The sequence below is a fragment of the Larus michahellis genome, chromosome 14 (genome assembly GCF_964199755.1).
Source record: "Larus michahellis chromosome 14, bLarMic1.1, whole genome shotgun sequence".
NCBI classification, from domain to species: domain Eukaryota; kingdom Metazoa; phylum Chordata; class Aves; order Charadriiformes; family Laridae; genus Larus; species Larus michahellis.
Window position 1 is genome coordinate 2,087,038 of NC_133909.1, and position 15,359 is coordinate 2,102,396.

The 15,359-nt window shown below is 52.3% G+C and overlaps 1 protein-coding gene across 1 annotated transcript; it reads right to left on the reverse strand.

Moving 5' to 3' along the window:
- Positions 1–2,570: 2,570 nt before the first annotated feature.
- LOC141751227 (tektin-3-like) lies at positions 2,571–9,132 on the reverse strand. The gene is made up of 7 exons (XM_074607627.1): positions 8,554–9,132; positions 7,912–7,995; positions 7,189–7,259; positions 6,764–6,907; positions 5,664–5,886; positions 4,296–4,450; positions 2,571–2,787 (listed from the first exon to the last, which is right to left on the reverse strand). The coding sequence occupies exons 1-7, from the start codon at positions 9,130–9,132 to the stop codon at positions 2,571–2,573; spliced, it is 1,473 nt and encodes a 490-aa protein (XP_074463728.1).
- Between the last annotated feature and the right edge of the window lie 6,227 nt (positions 9,133–15,359).

The window sequence follows — 15,359 nt, forward strand, 5'->3', positions numbered from 1 at the left end:
GTTGGAGTCCCGTCTGCATTCATGCCCCAAGACCCGACTTCATCCAACTTTTTCCCTTTCACCTCCAAGCCAGTTGTCATCACTGATAGAGTCAGGCTGAAATCCCTGGAGAAAATCCCACTGGCTTCAAGGAAACCAAAATTTACCCACTGATTCCAAAAGCCAAAAAAACAAAAACCAACCGAGGTTCCCATCTGGGACGTGACTCTGTGTCAGGACACACTCAGATACTTTCAGAAACTGGGATTTGTGCTCGTCTCCTGCGTGTTGACAGCCAACCCCCTGCCAGCTCCTTTGTTGAACCTACCGAGGATACCGATCTAAACCAGCTTTTTGCTCAAGCTCTTGAGTTTTAGACTTTTGGCTTCAGCAGTGCCAGGTCTGGCCCCTTTTTCGGTCTCCTCCAGGGTCCCGAGAGCGGCCGCCGATGCTCCGAGGGTGACGATGCTCCGTCCCCTGCAGCTGCCGGCTGAGGGACACGGCGGATGCTGCAAGTCTGCACGGGCTCGAGGAACAACTGGAACAAGCTCATGTGAAACAAATCCACGGGGGGACATTAAATTCAAGGACAGCCCTGGCAGCTCAGGAAGTCCTTGAGATGCTAATTGCTGGAAGCTGGGAAAGTAGACTGGGAAAGTATCACAGGGTGCTTGCCTTCTTTTGGTGCTTTTATCCAAGCATCTGCTGTTGGCTCTGTCAGAGGCTGAATGTGGGGCTCGCTGCACTTTGCTCTGAGCCAGCACAGCCATTCCTATGATCCTACACTGCCCAAATTTTCCTTACCATTTTGCCAAAGTTTTCTCCCTTTTTTCTTTTTTTTTTTTTTCATAAAAGCAGTGACTTTGGGGTTTTTTTTCTGAACCGCTGATACTGTTTTGGGAATTCTCTCTCCCTCAAGCCGGATAATATGCCTTAGTTATGCAATATCCTGTTAACATGTCTTGTGGCAAGCTTTGATTTCACCCAAATTCATATCAGACTCCTCCAGGACATTCTCTCCTTTTTCGTTTCTTAGGCAACAAGAAGAGGTATGGCCCTTGGATTACTACCCATTCCTGTTCTCCCGTGTGGGTGGCAATGAAGCCACACGCGTAATCCAAGGGGTCTCGATCATAGGATCATAAAATGGTCTGGGTTGGAAGGGACCTTTAAGATCATCAAGTCCAACCATCAACCTAACACTGCCAAAACCATCACTAAACCATGTCCCTCAGCATCCCATCTAGCCATCTTTTAAGTACCTCCAGGGGTGGTGACTCAAACACTTCCCTGGCAGCCTGTTCCAATGCTTGATAACCCATCAAAGGAGACTTCAGGGCCTTGGGACGGTTGGTAAGAGAATCTGGGAGGCAGGTTGTTTTTTCCTCTCCTCCCAGTTGCGGGCAATGACATTGGAAGGAACAGGTGGGACCAGCCTATTAATACGTGGCTCCGTGGCTGGTGTCATCAACACCAATTTGGGTTTTATGGTAATGGGATGGCATACACGGCACCAGGCTTGCTGGTGTCAGATGGGGTTCACCTCTCATAGAATCCAAGACTCATAGACTGCGTTGGGTTGGAAGGGACCTCTCAAGGGGATCTAGTCCAACCCCCCTGCAGTCAGCAGGGACATCTTCAACTAGATCACGTTGCTGAGAGCCTCATGCAGCCTGGCCTTGAATGTCTCCAGGGATGGGGCCTCCCCCACCTCTCTGGGCAACCTGGGCCAAGGTCTCCCCACCCACCTCCAAGGGGGAAGAGGGTCTTTGCTCAGGAGGTAGCGGGGCTCATTGACAGAGCTTTAAACAAGGCTTGAAGGGAGAGGGGGACAATATCGGGCTGTCCCTGTGGGATGCGATGCCAAGGTTGGAGGGACGGGGTGCCAGCGAGGGCCTGTTGCTCTGAGACGCGCTGGTGACGCTGCCTCACACTTGAAGTCTTGGAGAGATGAGCCGGGGGCTCCTGAGGTCACAGGAGCCAGGAGGGAAACACCGGTGCAATACCCCAAAGGAAACAAGGGGTGTTCCTGGAAGAAGGTGGTATTTGAAAAGTCATGGCATCAGGTGAAGTCCCCGGGCACTGGAAAAAGGGAAACATTGCACCCATTTGTAAAAAGGGTGGAAAGGAGGGTACCGACCTGTCAGCGTCACCTCTGTGGCTGGTAAGGTCATGGGGCAGATCCTCCTAAAAGCCACGCTAAGGCCCATGGAGGACAAGGAGGTGATTCGAGACATGGCTTCACCCTGTGCTTTTTCCACATCAGACTCCAAAGGAGGAGGACACGACACTTTTTCTCCTAAAATCACAGACCGAATGGGTAGGAATGAATCCCCGGGGGTGGATTTACTCTTAGTTGCATCCAGGATATTTCCAGTTACTTTCTGGCACGCCGTGAAAGAGCAGTGGAAAGAGAAAAAACAAAGGGAAAAAAAAAATACTCCAGGTAGACCATGTGACATGCAAAGTGATAATTTAATTTGTAGCCAGGCTTCCATCAGGAAGTGGAAAGTTAATCATGTACTATTTAAAGCATATTGAGAAAACTGATAACTCCGGTAAGGGATGCCGTGGGGTGGGCTGAGCCCAGCCTAGATGGGACCCAGCAGCCGCGCGGTGCTGGGAAAGGTCTTGCGCATCGCCATGCACTTCTCCTGGTCGATGAACAGGGAGTTGGCTTTGACGGCCAGGTCGTGCTGCAGGACAGCCTTGGCACGAACCAGCATTTGCAAGGTGTCCTGGCTGTCTCTCAGCTGCTGCTGAAGAGTCTGCACCGTCTCATGGATGTCACGGACCTCGTTGACAAGGCTGGAAAACAGCAAGGAGCCCTCATTAGAAGTCCTGTCACGCGGGTGGTTTCTAGCATGGCGTTGCTGATGGGCCCCTGGGGCATGGGTTTTCCCCCTTCACCGCGCTCAGTGAACATCTGCTCGAAGGCTTCGGCAACGCGCAGCCGCGTCTGCCAGAGCAGGTGGTGCCACCAAGCAGAGGGACGAGCAGCTGTGGTTTCCCGTTCCTGTTCGGTTTTGTGGGTTTCTTGGCTCCCCCTCCTGGATTTCCCCGGGCAAGGGTCCTCCCCACACCCACGGGTGCACATGCAGCGAAAGAGGACAGCTGGGAGAGGCTAAAAGCGAAGGTGAAACAAGTGGAGGATGGAACAAAGGATGGCGTGAGAGATGCTAAACCGGCTCTGGGGCTGGGTTTAAATTGCTTTGAAAAGGCTTCCCAGGGAGCCTCACCCAGCGGGCTGCCAGGAGGAGGTGTGAAGTTCAGGGTGCCTGATCCTCCCCAGCCCCTCGGGGTGCAATGCCAAAGAGCTCCCTCTGTCCTTGACAGGATTTCCAGTGTCCCCAGGGGAGGTGAGCACAGCCCTCACTGCTTCTCCGTGTGGTGCACAGAATCCCAGGCTGGCGGGGGTTGGCAGGGACCTCTGGAGATCACCCAGTCCAACCCCCTGCCAGAGCAGGGTCACCCAGAGCAGGTGGCACAGGAACGCCTCCAGGCGGGTTTGGGATGTCTCCAAAGACGGAGACTCCACCACCTCTCGGGGCAGCCTGTGCCAGGGCTCTGCCACCCTCACAGCAAAGAAGTTCCTCCTCCTGTTTAGGTGGAACTCCCTATGGTCAAGTTTGTGCCCGTTACCCCTTGTCCTGTCCCCGGGCACCACTGAAAAGAGCCTGGCCCCATCCTCCTGACACCCCCCCTTTCAGTATTGATAAGCGTTGAGAAGGTGCCCCCTCAGCCGTCTTTCTTCCAGCCTGAAGAGACCCAAATCCCTCAGCCTTTCTTCACAAGAGAGGTGTTCCAGTCCCCTCATCCTCTTGGTAGCCCTTTGCTGTCCCCTCTCCAGCAGTTCCCTGTCCTTCTGGAAGCGGGGAGCCCAGCACTGGACACAGCACCTTGCACAGCAGCTGCACCCTTGCGGTTACCCAAAAGGAAGGACCTAAGAGCTCTCAGCATGAGCCTGTTGGAGAGTAAAGGGCTTGTCCTTCAAACCTGAGCCCATCCAGCCGCCGGGAAGCAGGCAGGAGAGAAGACGGGGTTGACGCAAGTAGGAAAAATCCGGCCCCTCATGGGGTGGCATCAGGCCGCCCCCGGCCATGGGGTACAGCCTCCGTTGTGGGCGCAGAGCTCTCCCAGCACCCAAAGGCTGGGATACCCGCTCATTGCTTTTGATTATGTCGGTGCACTTCTGGAAGGACTCTTTAGGAAAAAAAAGCAACCCCCCATGATTAATTTTGTCATCCAGCGATGCTCCCGAGTGCTACCACCCGTGAGCCCTCGAGGTCCCCGCCGGCCCCGCGCTCCTGCCTTACCGCAGCTGGGCAGTGTCCCGGCACAGCTCCATGTTTGGCCTCCGAGTGCGCTGGTCCAGCCGGGTCTGAGCCACCTTTAATGGAGGCCCCTGGTCCCTAATGGCCTTTTGGATGGCTTCTATATTCCTCTCCGTCTGGAATATTTCCTGCAGTGTCTGGCGTAAGAAAGAAACACATGCATAAATTTAAAAAATGTATTCTCCAGCGGCAACGTGATTTCCCTTTTCTGCCATCCATCTGCAGAAAAAAACCAAGTTCAATTAGCAGACCCCGGGCTCAGACTGCTCTCACTCTGCCATAGATGGAGGCACAGATCCAGCAGCCATTTCTCTGCGGGGAAAAGCCTCTCTTTGCTCTTGCTGTCACATCAGAGGAGGTTTTGGAGCAGTGACGGATCTACTGAATTACCCGCTCCCCAAAATTACTGCTTGCAGGAACTGATCATCACTAGCAACTAACAGAGGGCAGGTTTTTGGTGGATGCTCGCTGAAGGATGTGGCACCAGCCCGCGATGCTGCAAGCCCAGTTTCTGCTCGGTTAATCTGTGCCGAGCACTTTTCAGGAAGCTTTCCATGAGAGCCAGTGGTGCGAGCCTGCTGCCCATGGCTGATCTCCACTTCATCTGCTTGGCGGAGCAAACACACCGATACCTGTGCAGCAACCACAGAGTGCTGAGACCGAAAACACGTCCTTGGAGGAGCAGCAAAGCTGCAAACCCCACAGCAGACACCCCAGCAGAGTCCCAGTAAAGACCTTCTGCAGGGCAGCCAGCGCCTCTGAAGTAACTAGCGCTGATGCAAGTAGCGCTGGCATTTTCTGCTGGAAATCCCTGTGCTAGCAGGCTGTCAGCTGGGATGAGCAACGGGCAGTATCCCTTGGGATGAAATTACACTGCCAACTCATCCTGCTCCAAGAAGAAAGTCCCCAAGAAAGCTGGGCAGGGGCTGTTTGCAAGGGCATGTAGCGAGAGGAAGAGGGGCAATGGTTTCAACTACAGCAGGGCAGGTTTACATGAGACGTTAGGCAGAAGTTCTTTGCACTGAGGGTGGTGAGACACTGGCCCAGGTTGCCCAGAGAGGGGGTGGAGGCCCCATCCCTGGAGACATTCAAGGCCAGGCTGCATGAGGCTCTGAGCAACCTGATCCAGTTGAAGATGTCCCTGCTGACTGCAGGGGGTTGGACTAGGTGGCCTTGAGAGGTCCTTTCACACCCAACACATCCTATGACTCCATGATTCTAAATGATGCTATAACCAGGTTCTTGTGGTGACCGTTCCTCTGCTGGGGCCAGGTCTGCGTGGAGGGTCACGCTTTGGAGGTGTCACCGGGAAGTGACAGTGTCACACCAAAAGGGAGGGGTTCAGGCTACCTTGGCCAGGTGGGTCTGAACCTTTCTCTTGGCATCGGCCGTCTCGGCGATGCGGTTGGTGAAAGCGACGTTCACAGCGTTGAACTGCCGCCACATCTGGCTGTCCGTCACCGCCAGCAGGTTCTCGATGTCGTCCCGCAGCTTGGCGGAGGCCGCCCGCTCGCTCTGGGAGCGGAGGATGTTGTCGTTGGTGAACTTGGCCCAGGACTGTGGCACCGAGATCCTGGCGGGGAAAAGGAGAGGCCCCCGGTAAGCTGGATGTGGGCAGGCATGGACCCTGCCAGGGAGCAGCGTGGATTCACTATAGCTTAAATCTACACTTTTAATTGGACTGTATGTCATAGTTTAACCCCAGCCAGCAGCCAGGACCACGCGTGCGCTGGTGCAGTTCTCCCCCTTCCCCCCAGAAGGGAGAAGAGGGAGAAAAGGAGGGGAAAGGGAAAGGGAAAAACTCGTGGGTGGAGATAAGGACAGTTTAATAGAACAATAACAGAAACGAACAATAATAATAATAGTAATAATAATAATAATAATAATAATAATAATAATAATAATAATAATGAGAGAAGTCACTCTCACCACCCAGTGAACTGGCACCTTCCCGAGCCCCGACCGCATATTCCCACCCCGCACCAACCCCCATTTATATCCTGAGCATGGCATCTATGGTACGGAATATTCCGTTGGCCTTTCCCTTGTTCTGCCTATGCTCCTCCTCACTTCTATGGGAAGCTGAAAAGAGTCCTTGAAAAGTATAAACATCGCCTAGCAACAACTAAGACACATCTTTGAAAATATGCATAAACTTAAGGAGCTGTTTCAGCAGAGGTGCTCCCCTGAATTAATTGGCAGGCTGATCTCTCAACCCCTGGTAGAATGTTTAATGAGGTGGGACTGGCTTTCACCCTCTGGATGTTTGGCATCCAACTGTCAGCAGAGGGTTGTGCTCCCTTTCTGGGGAGCGGAGAGAAATGACCGCTCTGAGGGAGGTGTCTCCAGGCGGGATGGATCTGGGTTGGGGACAAGCAGCTCCCTGCCAGGGAGAGGCACCGCGTATCCCGGGGACAGCTTGCTGCTGGGGACCGACAGCATGCACTCACGTGGCATCGACCTGCTCCACCCCTCGGTAGTAACTGATGCCCTGGGAGGTGTTCATCAGGTGGTGGCACCTGTCGTCGATCCGGTGGGCCACCTGCTTGTTGGCCAGATCCTTCTCCAGATTCTGCTGGGCCACCCGGTTGGACCTTCAACATGCAAACAGCAGCCATCGGTGGGGACGTACGGGTGGAATGGCTTCCTCCCCGTTCCACTCCCCACAGCAGCTCCCGGCCCCCCGCGCAGCTCTGTCCTCCCACGAGCATCACCGCCCGCATGCCATGGAGCCTCCATGGGCTTTATGCCTGCGGGGTGTGGGGAGAGACAGGCTTCTTCTGGGGCTTCACATCTGCTGGGGTTCTGCTGGGCTTCTGCTGTGACCACAAATGCACATCAGCCCTACGACATGAGAGAAGGAGCTCCTCCTTACGTGATCTGGGCTTTGGCCTTGTCCAGGACCTGCTGCATCTTCTCCTGGCACGACCTGATGACATCGACTTCCTGGGCAAAGGCAAAAGAGGACCCCATCAGTGTCCATACTCACTCGTCCTGGTCACACTCCTCCCCTTGGACCTCTCCAACCCTGCACACAGCAAGAACTTGCCTGCTTGTCTTCCTGCCCAAAGCAAACAGGCAGGAAAACTCACAGCTGAGCCTGCGCCCAGCGCCCTGGAGGGGACAGAAGGGTGCTGTGGCTGCAGCCACGGCCTTTGTGTTCCCTTTCAGGGTGGGTCAATAAGGATTTTTTCACCTTGACCTCAGTGTCAAGCGGTGGTTAGTCCCACTGCACGGACAGGGACACATCCTGGTGTGGACAGGCAGAGCGGTTCCCTGGACCACTACACACCTCCGTCCCCAGATCAGCACCTGCCCTTTTTGCTCCCAAAATGTTTTCCTCCCCAGGAGGAATCCCATCCGTACGGGACAAGAGGAGATGGACTTGACTTCGGTGTAAATGCCCAGGCTGAATTTCTGAGACACATCCAGCTCCACCGGAGGAAGTGTGTTGCTCTCAGCTCACTTGACTTCAGCACAAACCCATTGCCTTTGTGAAGCTCCGGCTGCTGGAGGCAGGTGATCAGTGCTCCAAATCCCATAACTTTGAAATCCGGTAAAAATAGCTTCAACGCATGATCTGAGTTGCCCAACTTACTGTTAAGAGCTGTTCCTCCACGTTGTCGTGGACCAGGTCGATGCCCATCCTCTTCTCCCGGTGAAGTAAGCACTCCTGAGCGACCTGTTGGGGACACGCCATCACCGCTGGCTGCAGGGGCAGGGCTCTCTATGGGGACTGTCCCCATCTCCAATAATGTAAGAAAAGAAACTCTAGGTGGGCACGGAGATGACAAGAGGGGGAAAAAAGTGGCCCGGGGCAGCTGGTTTAGCTGACAAGGAGCAGGCGAGCTGCAACATCAGCATTAAACCATCATGAGGGAGCAGATGTGTCCCTGGTGCAGCCACAGCTGAAACGGGGGACCTGTGTCAGCCTTGACGCCCACCTCGCCAGAGCCTCGTGGTAAGACACGGGCTTTTGTCTCCCAAACCGGGATTTTGGATGTACCACTATTAAAAATATTGAGTTAAGCAAACGCAGCTTTGACGTGCTCAGCCTGTGCTGATAGGGGATCCAGCAGATGGCAAGGGGGGTTTGGTTACTACTAACTTAACTAATGGCCTCTTAATAAAAGCTTTCTAGACGTTCCGGAGCTGCAGTGAAACTTAATGAGACGTTTGAAGGGCTGCAGATGTTTCAGCAGTAGGCTACAGCTTGCAGCGCGCCGGGACGGGTGCTTACCCGGAGAGGGGCCTCCGCCTCGGCCAAGGCTCTCTCCAGCCTGGTCTTCACCTCTGTGAGTGCGTTGGTCTCCCCGATCACCTCATCTAGCTCGTGGCAGAGCTCCGATTTCCAAAACGCGATGTCATTGGCGCGCACTCCCAGGTTTTTGGTGCTTTCTGCTTGCGTTTTCTTGGTCTGCTGGTATTTGTGGTCAATGATGCGGGAGGTATCGGCTCTCAGGCGCTCCGCGTTCTTCTGGGAGGTCTCCGACTCCCTGTAATTGGTCACGTTGGACTTGTACCAGTCTTCAGGGGTGTACTGGGTGAAGACGGTGGTTCTGGTGGAAACAGATGGAAGCTTCTCGCCGGCGGTTATCCCCTGGGAACTCTTGGAAAAGGCAGCCAAAGTTGGTTTGCTGGCAGCCGTTTTGTAGTAGGTGCTGGGCATCCAGGGGAGGCTGTAGCTCTGAGGCAAGGGGCGGTAAGGAAATCGGTTCTTATAGCTTGACGCCATGGTGTGGATGGCAGGGAGAAACCTGGTGGGTATGGCTCTGGGATGGGCGAACTTTGCTGGTAAGGGAGAGCCGACAGACTCCATGCTTGACCGCTGCTATTCGTGTGTCCCGTCCGTGTCCTGCACAGAGGAGGAGAGAGAGGACAACCTCAGCAACCTCCTGCACTTGCCTTACTTCTTACAGCAACACCCGCAACTTCAAACACAAACAGCGACGCACAGAGCGCCCTCACAGCGCCTGAACAGGCCTAAACCCCTTGAAAACAAATCCCTCCTGACAGCATCCCAAACATTTGTATATAAAAGCGTTTGACTTGGTTGTTAGTATCTAGCATCAGGTCTTGGAATGCGGAGAAAAACAAATCACGGCCATAAGGAGAATGACAGATACCGTGCCTTCGTTTTCCTTAAATCTGTCAATCCAGTCAAACTGGAGTTGCTCCTTCTCTGCTGTTCCTTTGTTTCTTTTGGCTGGCGTATCTGCTGATCTTCTGATACTCCAGAGGTCATTTTCTCTGTAAAAGTTCCATTCCCAGCCCCGAGGGCTGCGTCCCTTTTGGACACACATCTGCTACCGGCCCAGCGCCATTTGTGGGTGGGTGAGGGACTCCATCCTCACCCCCTCTATCTTCCCTTGCCTTAAATGCTGGAGTGAGGAGCCTGCAGGTGAGCTGAGCTTTGCAGGACTATATCCAAATTTGACCCCCCCACACCCCTATTTCAGCCTCAAAAGAAGGGCCGCCTCTTGCCTTGCAAAGGAGGAAAGGTGTCGATGGCTCACCTGGTGTAAGATCAGTGTGCGTGGGAAGGAGATGGCCCACAGTCTTTTCAGAGCGCTTGGGAAACACCAGCCTTGCAGTAGCCCTAGGAGGAATGGCCACACATGAAGATTTTGCTACCAAGAATTGCATATTGTCCTCTCCAGCTTGAGGCTGTCAATCGATGGTTATCAGCAAGATAAGGCAGGGGGCCACCAAACACACCTCATCTGAGGACAAACACTCCGGAGGGGTACGTGGTGCTCGGTACGAAGCTCTTGTGAGGTTCCAAGTGTCACCCACGGGCAGGAATAAGTCCCTCAATACGGCTGTTGTAGCCAGCCTGACGTGTCCTTCCCCTAACACCGTCCCGTCCCCACTGCTCCCAGCCTGGCTCGGAGCCCCAGGGGAAGATGAGGACACGGGTGTGCTACAGCAAGATCCCTGATGGGAGTGGCTGTGGGACAGGCAGCGGGAAACTCACACCCTCAAATTTAGCAGAAAAAGAAGCTTTCGCAAACACGACCCTCCGAGGCAGTTTGGCAGAACCGAGGACGAAATGTCTGCGCTCAGGTCCAACAGAAACCACCGCGTGTGCCGCTTCCCACAAACCGCTCCCTTCAGCCCTTTTGTCCCGGCTAGGGATAAATGACGGCGCTTTCCCTAGCTCCATGCCGCTTTATACCTGAGAAACAGCCTTGGGAGGGTGGGAGGCAGCTTCCCTGGCTCCCACCCCCACAAATAAACTCTGCCCTTTCAGACACCGACAGACACACGTTTAGGAAAGGGAGGGAAAAACCCACTTTGTGCCACCCCTGAACACGGACACAACGACAGGAGCCCCGACCACCTCATCCGGGTACATTTAGAGGACAGAAGAGATATGGAGGGGGATTAGGAGAATGACCCGGATTTTTCCCTCCCAGTTCAGGGACATACTCACCCTGCAGAGGCTTGGGGGTGTGCGGGGGGGGCTGCTACTCAGTGCTGTGCTGTCAGGTTGGGTGGCAGCACTGCCAGACACTGCAGCATCCCCAGTGCCCTCTGTGTCACAGAACCAGGGCAGCGTTGCCGCTGGCGCAGGGTGCTCAGTAACCGGGTTCTACGCGGGCAACTCCCTGCAGCCGCTCTGGCAACCCGATGCAGCCGTTGGGGAATGCATTGCTGTGGATGGGCAAGCCGGGGCCAGCCCTGGGCAAGAAAATACCCTCACATGGCATCCTAGATCCTGCCCTGGACAACCTACTGCCCTCCATGGGCAGGTTTTGCAGCCCCTGGGCATCCAGGTGCAGCTTTTGGGCAACTGTTGAGCGGCTTAGTCATATCATTTGGTTTTAGGGAAGTGGAATAATTGCTAAATTGGCCAAGAATACAAAAATACAGCATTGTTCACACAGTAAGGAAATCATAAAATCCAGAGGCTTCTGAGGTAGAATACAGCCGCAGCTGGCACGCGAAGAATGCAACATCTGTGATTCCCTGTACTAGGTTGTTTGCGAAACTACACGAGCGATGGAATGGAACTGTGTGGAGTTTTGCAGGACGCAAAAAGGATTAGACACAGTTAAATTGGGCCTGTTAGAAACTTCTCTACCTTTGCCTCCCTCTAAAATTACCAACGTCCGACAGTACCCACTGCCTGCAGCTGCACTTGCAGGAGCAGACGGGGTGGCATCAGATTTAGAAAAAAGACACATCATTAAGAGCACTCACTCTTCACCGGTGTGGCCAACCGGGCAATGGCGTTTCACAGTAGATTACCGAAAGTTAATCGCCAACACTGCACCCCTGACCGCTGCGGTTCCGAATATCGCGGAAATTGTGACAATGATAAAAGGAGCTGCTCGTCCTTGGATGGCTGCCTTAGATGTAAAAGACAGGTTTTTTATGATTCCCCTCCTTGAGCAGGACAAAGCGCGGTTTGCATTCCCGTGGAAAGGAGCCCAATATACTTTTAACCGACTTCCACAAGGATACGAGCATTCCCCCACCATTGCTCCTAATGCTTTAGCTAAAGTGCCATCAGAGATTCCTGTTTCACAGGGATGTACGATATACCAATATATTGATGACATCCTAATAGGGGGAGAGAGCCAAGAAAGTGTACAAGACATGACGCAAAACATCCGACAAACATTATCGGATTTAGGATTGGAAATTCCAGACGCAAAGTGTCAGGGACGTGCAGAGGAAGTTAAATTCCTGGGGGTCTGGTGGATTAAGGGAGCTGCTTCTGCCCCTCAGGATACCCTGAAAAAAACAGAACATGGACAGAATCCTTCCAGCACGAAGGAGTTACAGCAAGTTCTGGGAACTTTAAGTTATTGCCGTAAACACATCCCTGGCTTTTCCATCATTGCTCGCCCCCTTTATTGGTTGCTGAAAAAGGGTAGATCCTGGGAGTGGACTGAACAACATACTGATGCACTGGAATTGCTAATAAAGGAGCTAAGGTTATTCCAACAACTTGGCCCCATCCCTCCAACTGACCCTGTCCATGTGGAATGGGGCTTCAGTGAACATGGTTCTCATTGTAACTTGTGGCAGAAGGGACCAGCAGGACCGGAGAGACCATTAGAATTTAGCTCTCACTCCTTCAATGATACTGAGAGCAGATATTCAGACCTTGAGAAGGGTTTACTGTCCCTGGTGCGAGCATTGCAACGAGCAGAGCAGATAAGGAGAGAACAAAGCGTGGTTGTTCGGGGCCCTTTTCGTCTCCTAGATGTGGTCCGTCAAGGGACAGCACCACCAGCCGGCATTGCCCCGAAAGCCACAGTTCGAAAGTGGTATGCTTATTTCGAAGGCATTAATGAAATCATGCCAGTCTCTGAAGGCAGTGTTAAAGTATCCAAGCTCCAGAAGGATAGAGATGCTGCCCTATTGTTCCAATCCCCACCAAACAGACCATCTCCAATCCAAGCAGCACCTCCTCTGAAAGAAGGCAGCGATCTTACAGGAGTGTGGTTTACTGATGCGTCGTCTCACCGTGAGAACAATAAGTGGAAATACAAAGCCGTAGCACTGGAAGCAGCAACGGGGGAAAGAGCAATTGAAACAGGAGATGGTAGCGTGCAAGTAGGGGAACTCAGAGCTGTCCTACTAGCTGCACGACATGGGGCTACTCACATTTACACTGACTCATATGCTGTTTTTAAAGGAGCCACTGAATGGATCGGACACTGGGCAGCCAACGATTGGCAGGTGAACAGAGTCCCAATTTGGGAGACAGATAGTTGGAAGCAACTGTTAGAAAGAGGAGGGCAGAGAGCATTGCACATTGGTTGGGTAAAAGGTCATGATCGTTCGAACTCGATCACTGCTCAGTTCAACCAACAGGTAGATAGCCTCACGTGGCTGCAGCACATTGACATTGTAGATGATGGTGGGGAATGGGAACGCTTACTCGAATGGTTACGTGTTAAGCGTGGCCACACAGGCCGTGCTGATGTGTATCAGGAAGGACTAGCCCGGGGGTGGCCTGTATCAGCTGAACTGTGCGAACAAGTAGGAACTGCCTGTTCACAATGTCGCCTACGGCTCAATAAAGATCATCCGAGTAAGGCGCCTCCCTTACCCATTCGGGACAAGAAACCATTGTGGCATTCCTGGCAAATTGATTGTATTGGGCCCTTGAGATCATCAGGTGAGAAAAGAGACGTCCTAGTAGGAGTGGAGATTATCTCTGGCCTCACTATGGCCACCAGCTTCAAATCAGCTACCGGGGACAACACAGTGAAAGGCCCACAAGGGTGGTACAGCACCCTTCCCCTTCCTGAGGCAATCCAAAGTGATAACGGTTCACACTTTACCGCTACGGTGGTACAAGATTGGGCCAAAGAAGAAGGGATTCGATGGGTATTTCATACTCCCTGTTATCCTCAGGCTAATGGCATTGTTGAATGCACCAATGGATTGGTTAAGCGTTTTGCAAAAGCTCATGAACCTGGTTGGCATTTGCGATGGGATGATGCCACCTATCAATTAAATAACAGATGGAGTGGAGATGGCTGTCCTAAAATGAAAGCTTTCTGTGTATCTGCCAATATCATCACTCCAAAAGTTCCCAATGAACCAGGAAAATACCTAGGACAATTTCACCCTGGGCAACCTGTGTTAGTGAAAATGCCTCAAATTGGCACAGTACCAATGGTGCTAGCTACTCCCCAAAATCCCCATGCATGGGAAGCCAAAGACTGTTCAGGGAAGATACACCGGATCAGCACCCGGTGGATCTGGCCCTCTTTTTGACCCCGTCGCTCAAAGAAGACCGAGCAGATTCCCTTTTCTTTTGTGTCTTACAGGAACCTTAGATGAACTGTACGTGGACAGACGAACTGTTGCCACCTCACAACGACTGAAGAGAGATGTGACTGGTATCTTAGGAACAGGACTGGGAGTCTTAAATAGTATAGATACTTGCAAAGAAACTAGTCACAACTACTAGTGATCTAGACAAAAGATCCTCTACAGTCCTCTCGATCAGCATTGGGAAATCACCAATGGCTTTTAACGAATATATTGCCTCAGTGGGAAGAAACAGGTGAAAAGGACCATCAGCTGATCACAAATGCACTTGGTACAACCCAAAACAATGTTTCTTTGGCTCTTAGTTGTACCCAAGCCCAACTGTGGATGCAATCTATGACAGCCACAATCATAAGGGAAGGTGAACAAGGCACCTTGCCCACTGAAGTCCAAAAAGTAATATGGGATAACGCAATTGAGTTTGAGAAAAAATTTCAATCCTGGTGGTATCTGGTTAATTTCAAGCAAGGCCACAGCTTTTGTCTTAACGATACGCACTGCCTCAGTGTACACCATATACCCAGTCATCGCCCTGGGGTTGAATCACCATGGAGCCATACTCCATCCGGTAGAGCACAGAGTGTGGGCACAACAAAATGAGAATAAATGGCAAACTGTTGATGTTGAAGCATGCGTTTCACGAGATCAACAAGGATTCATTTGTGAGAGTAATACTCTCAAGGCACAAGACATTTGTCTTGACACCAACCAGAATGTTTGTCACTTTGAGATACATCCCGATGAAACCCCAGAAACTGTGCTTGTATATATTGGGAAAGGGTGTGTTTGCTGAGGTCTCCCTGTACTCTTGTATGCGTAGATGACATAGCAGTAGATAGAAGTAATCACTCAAATCTTTGTGTTTGTAACTTTACTAACGTCATTGGATGTGACTTCAATTCTTCAGCTCCTGTTACGTCTTTTCAATTGCTACAATCTAATTACACGTTGATTCGAGATTTGCTGCCTACCCCTATCGGAATGAATCTCTCACTAGTGAAAAGTTGCTGCAACATGATGAATTGAAGCGATTGTTGAAAGAGGCCCAAGAAAATGGACAAAGAATTCTGATTACTGTCCATCGTGATGTTGAAGAAATACACCACGTACTGGAAAGGGTCAAGAGAGATGGGGGACAGGAATGGTGGGACAGCCTTTTTGGATGGTCACCAACAGCTACAGGACTTTTGAACAAGGTGCTCCATCCTGTTGTCGTTTTACTAGTACTCACTGTATTGTGCTTTG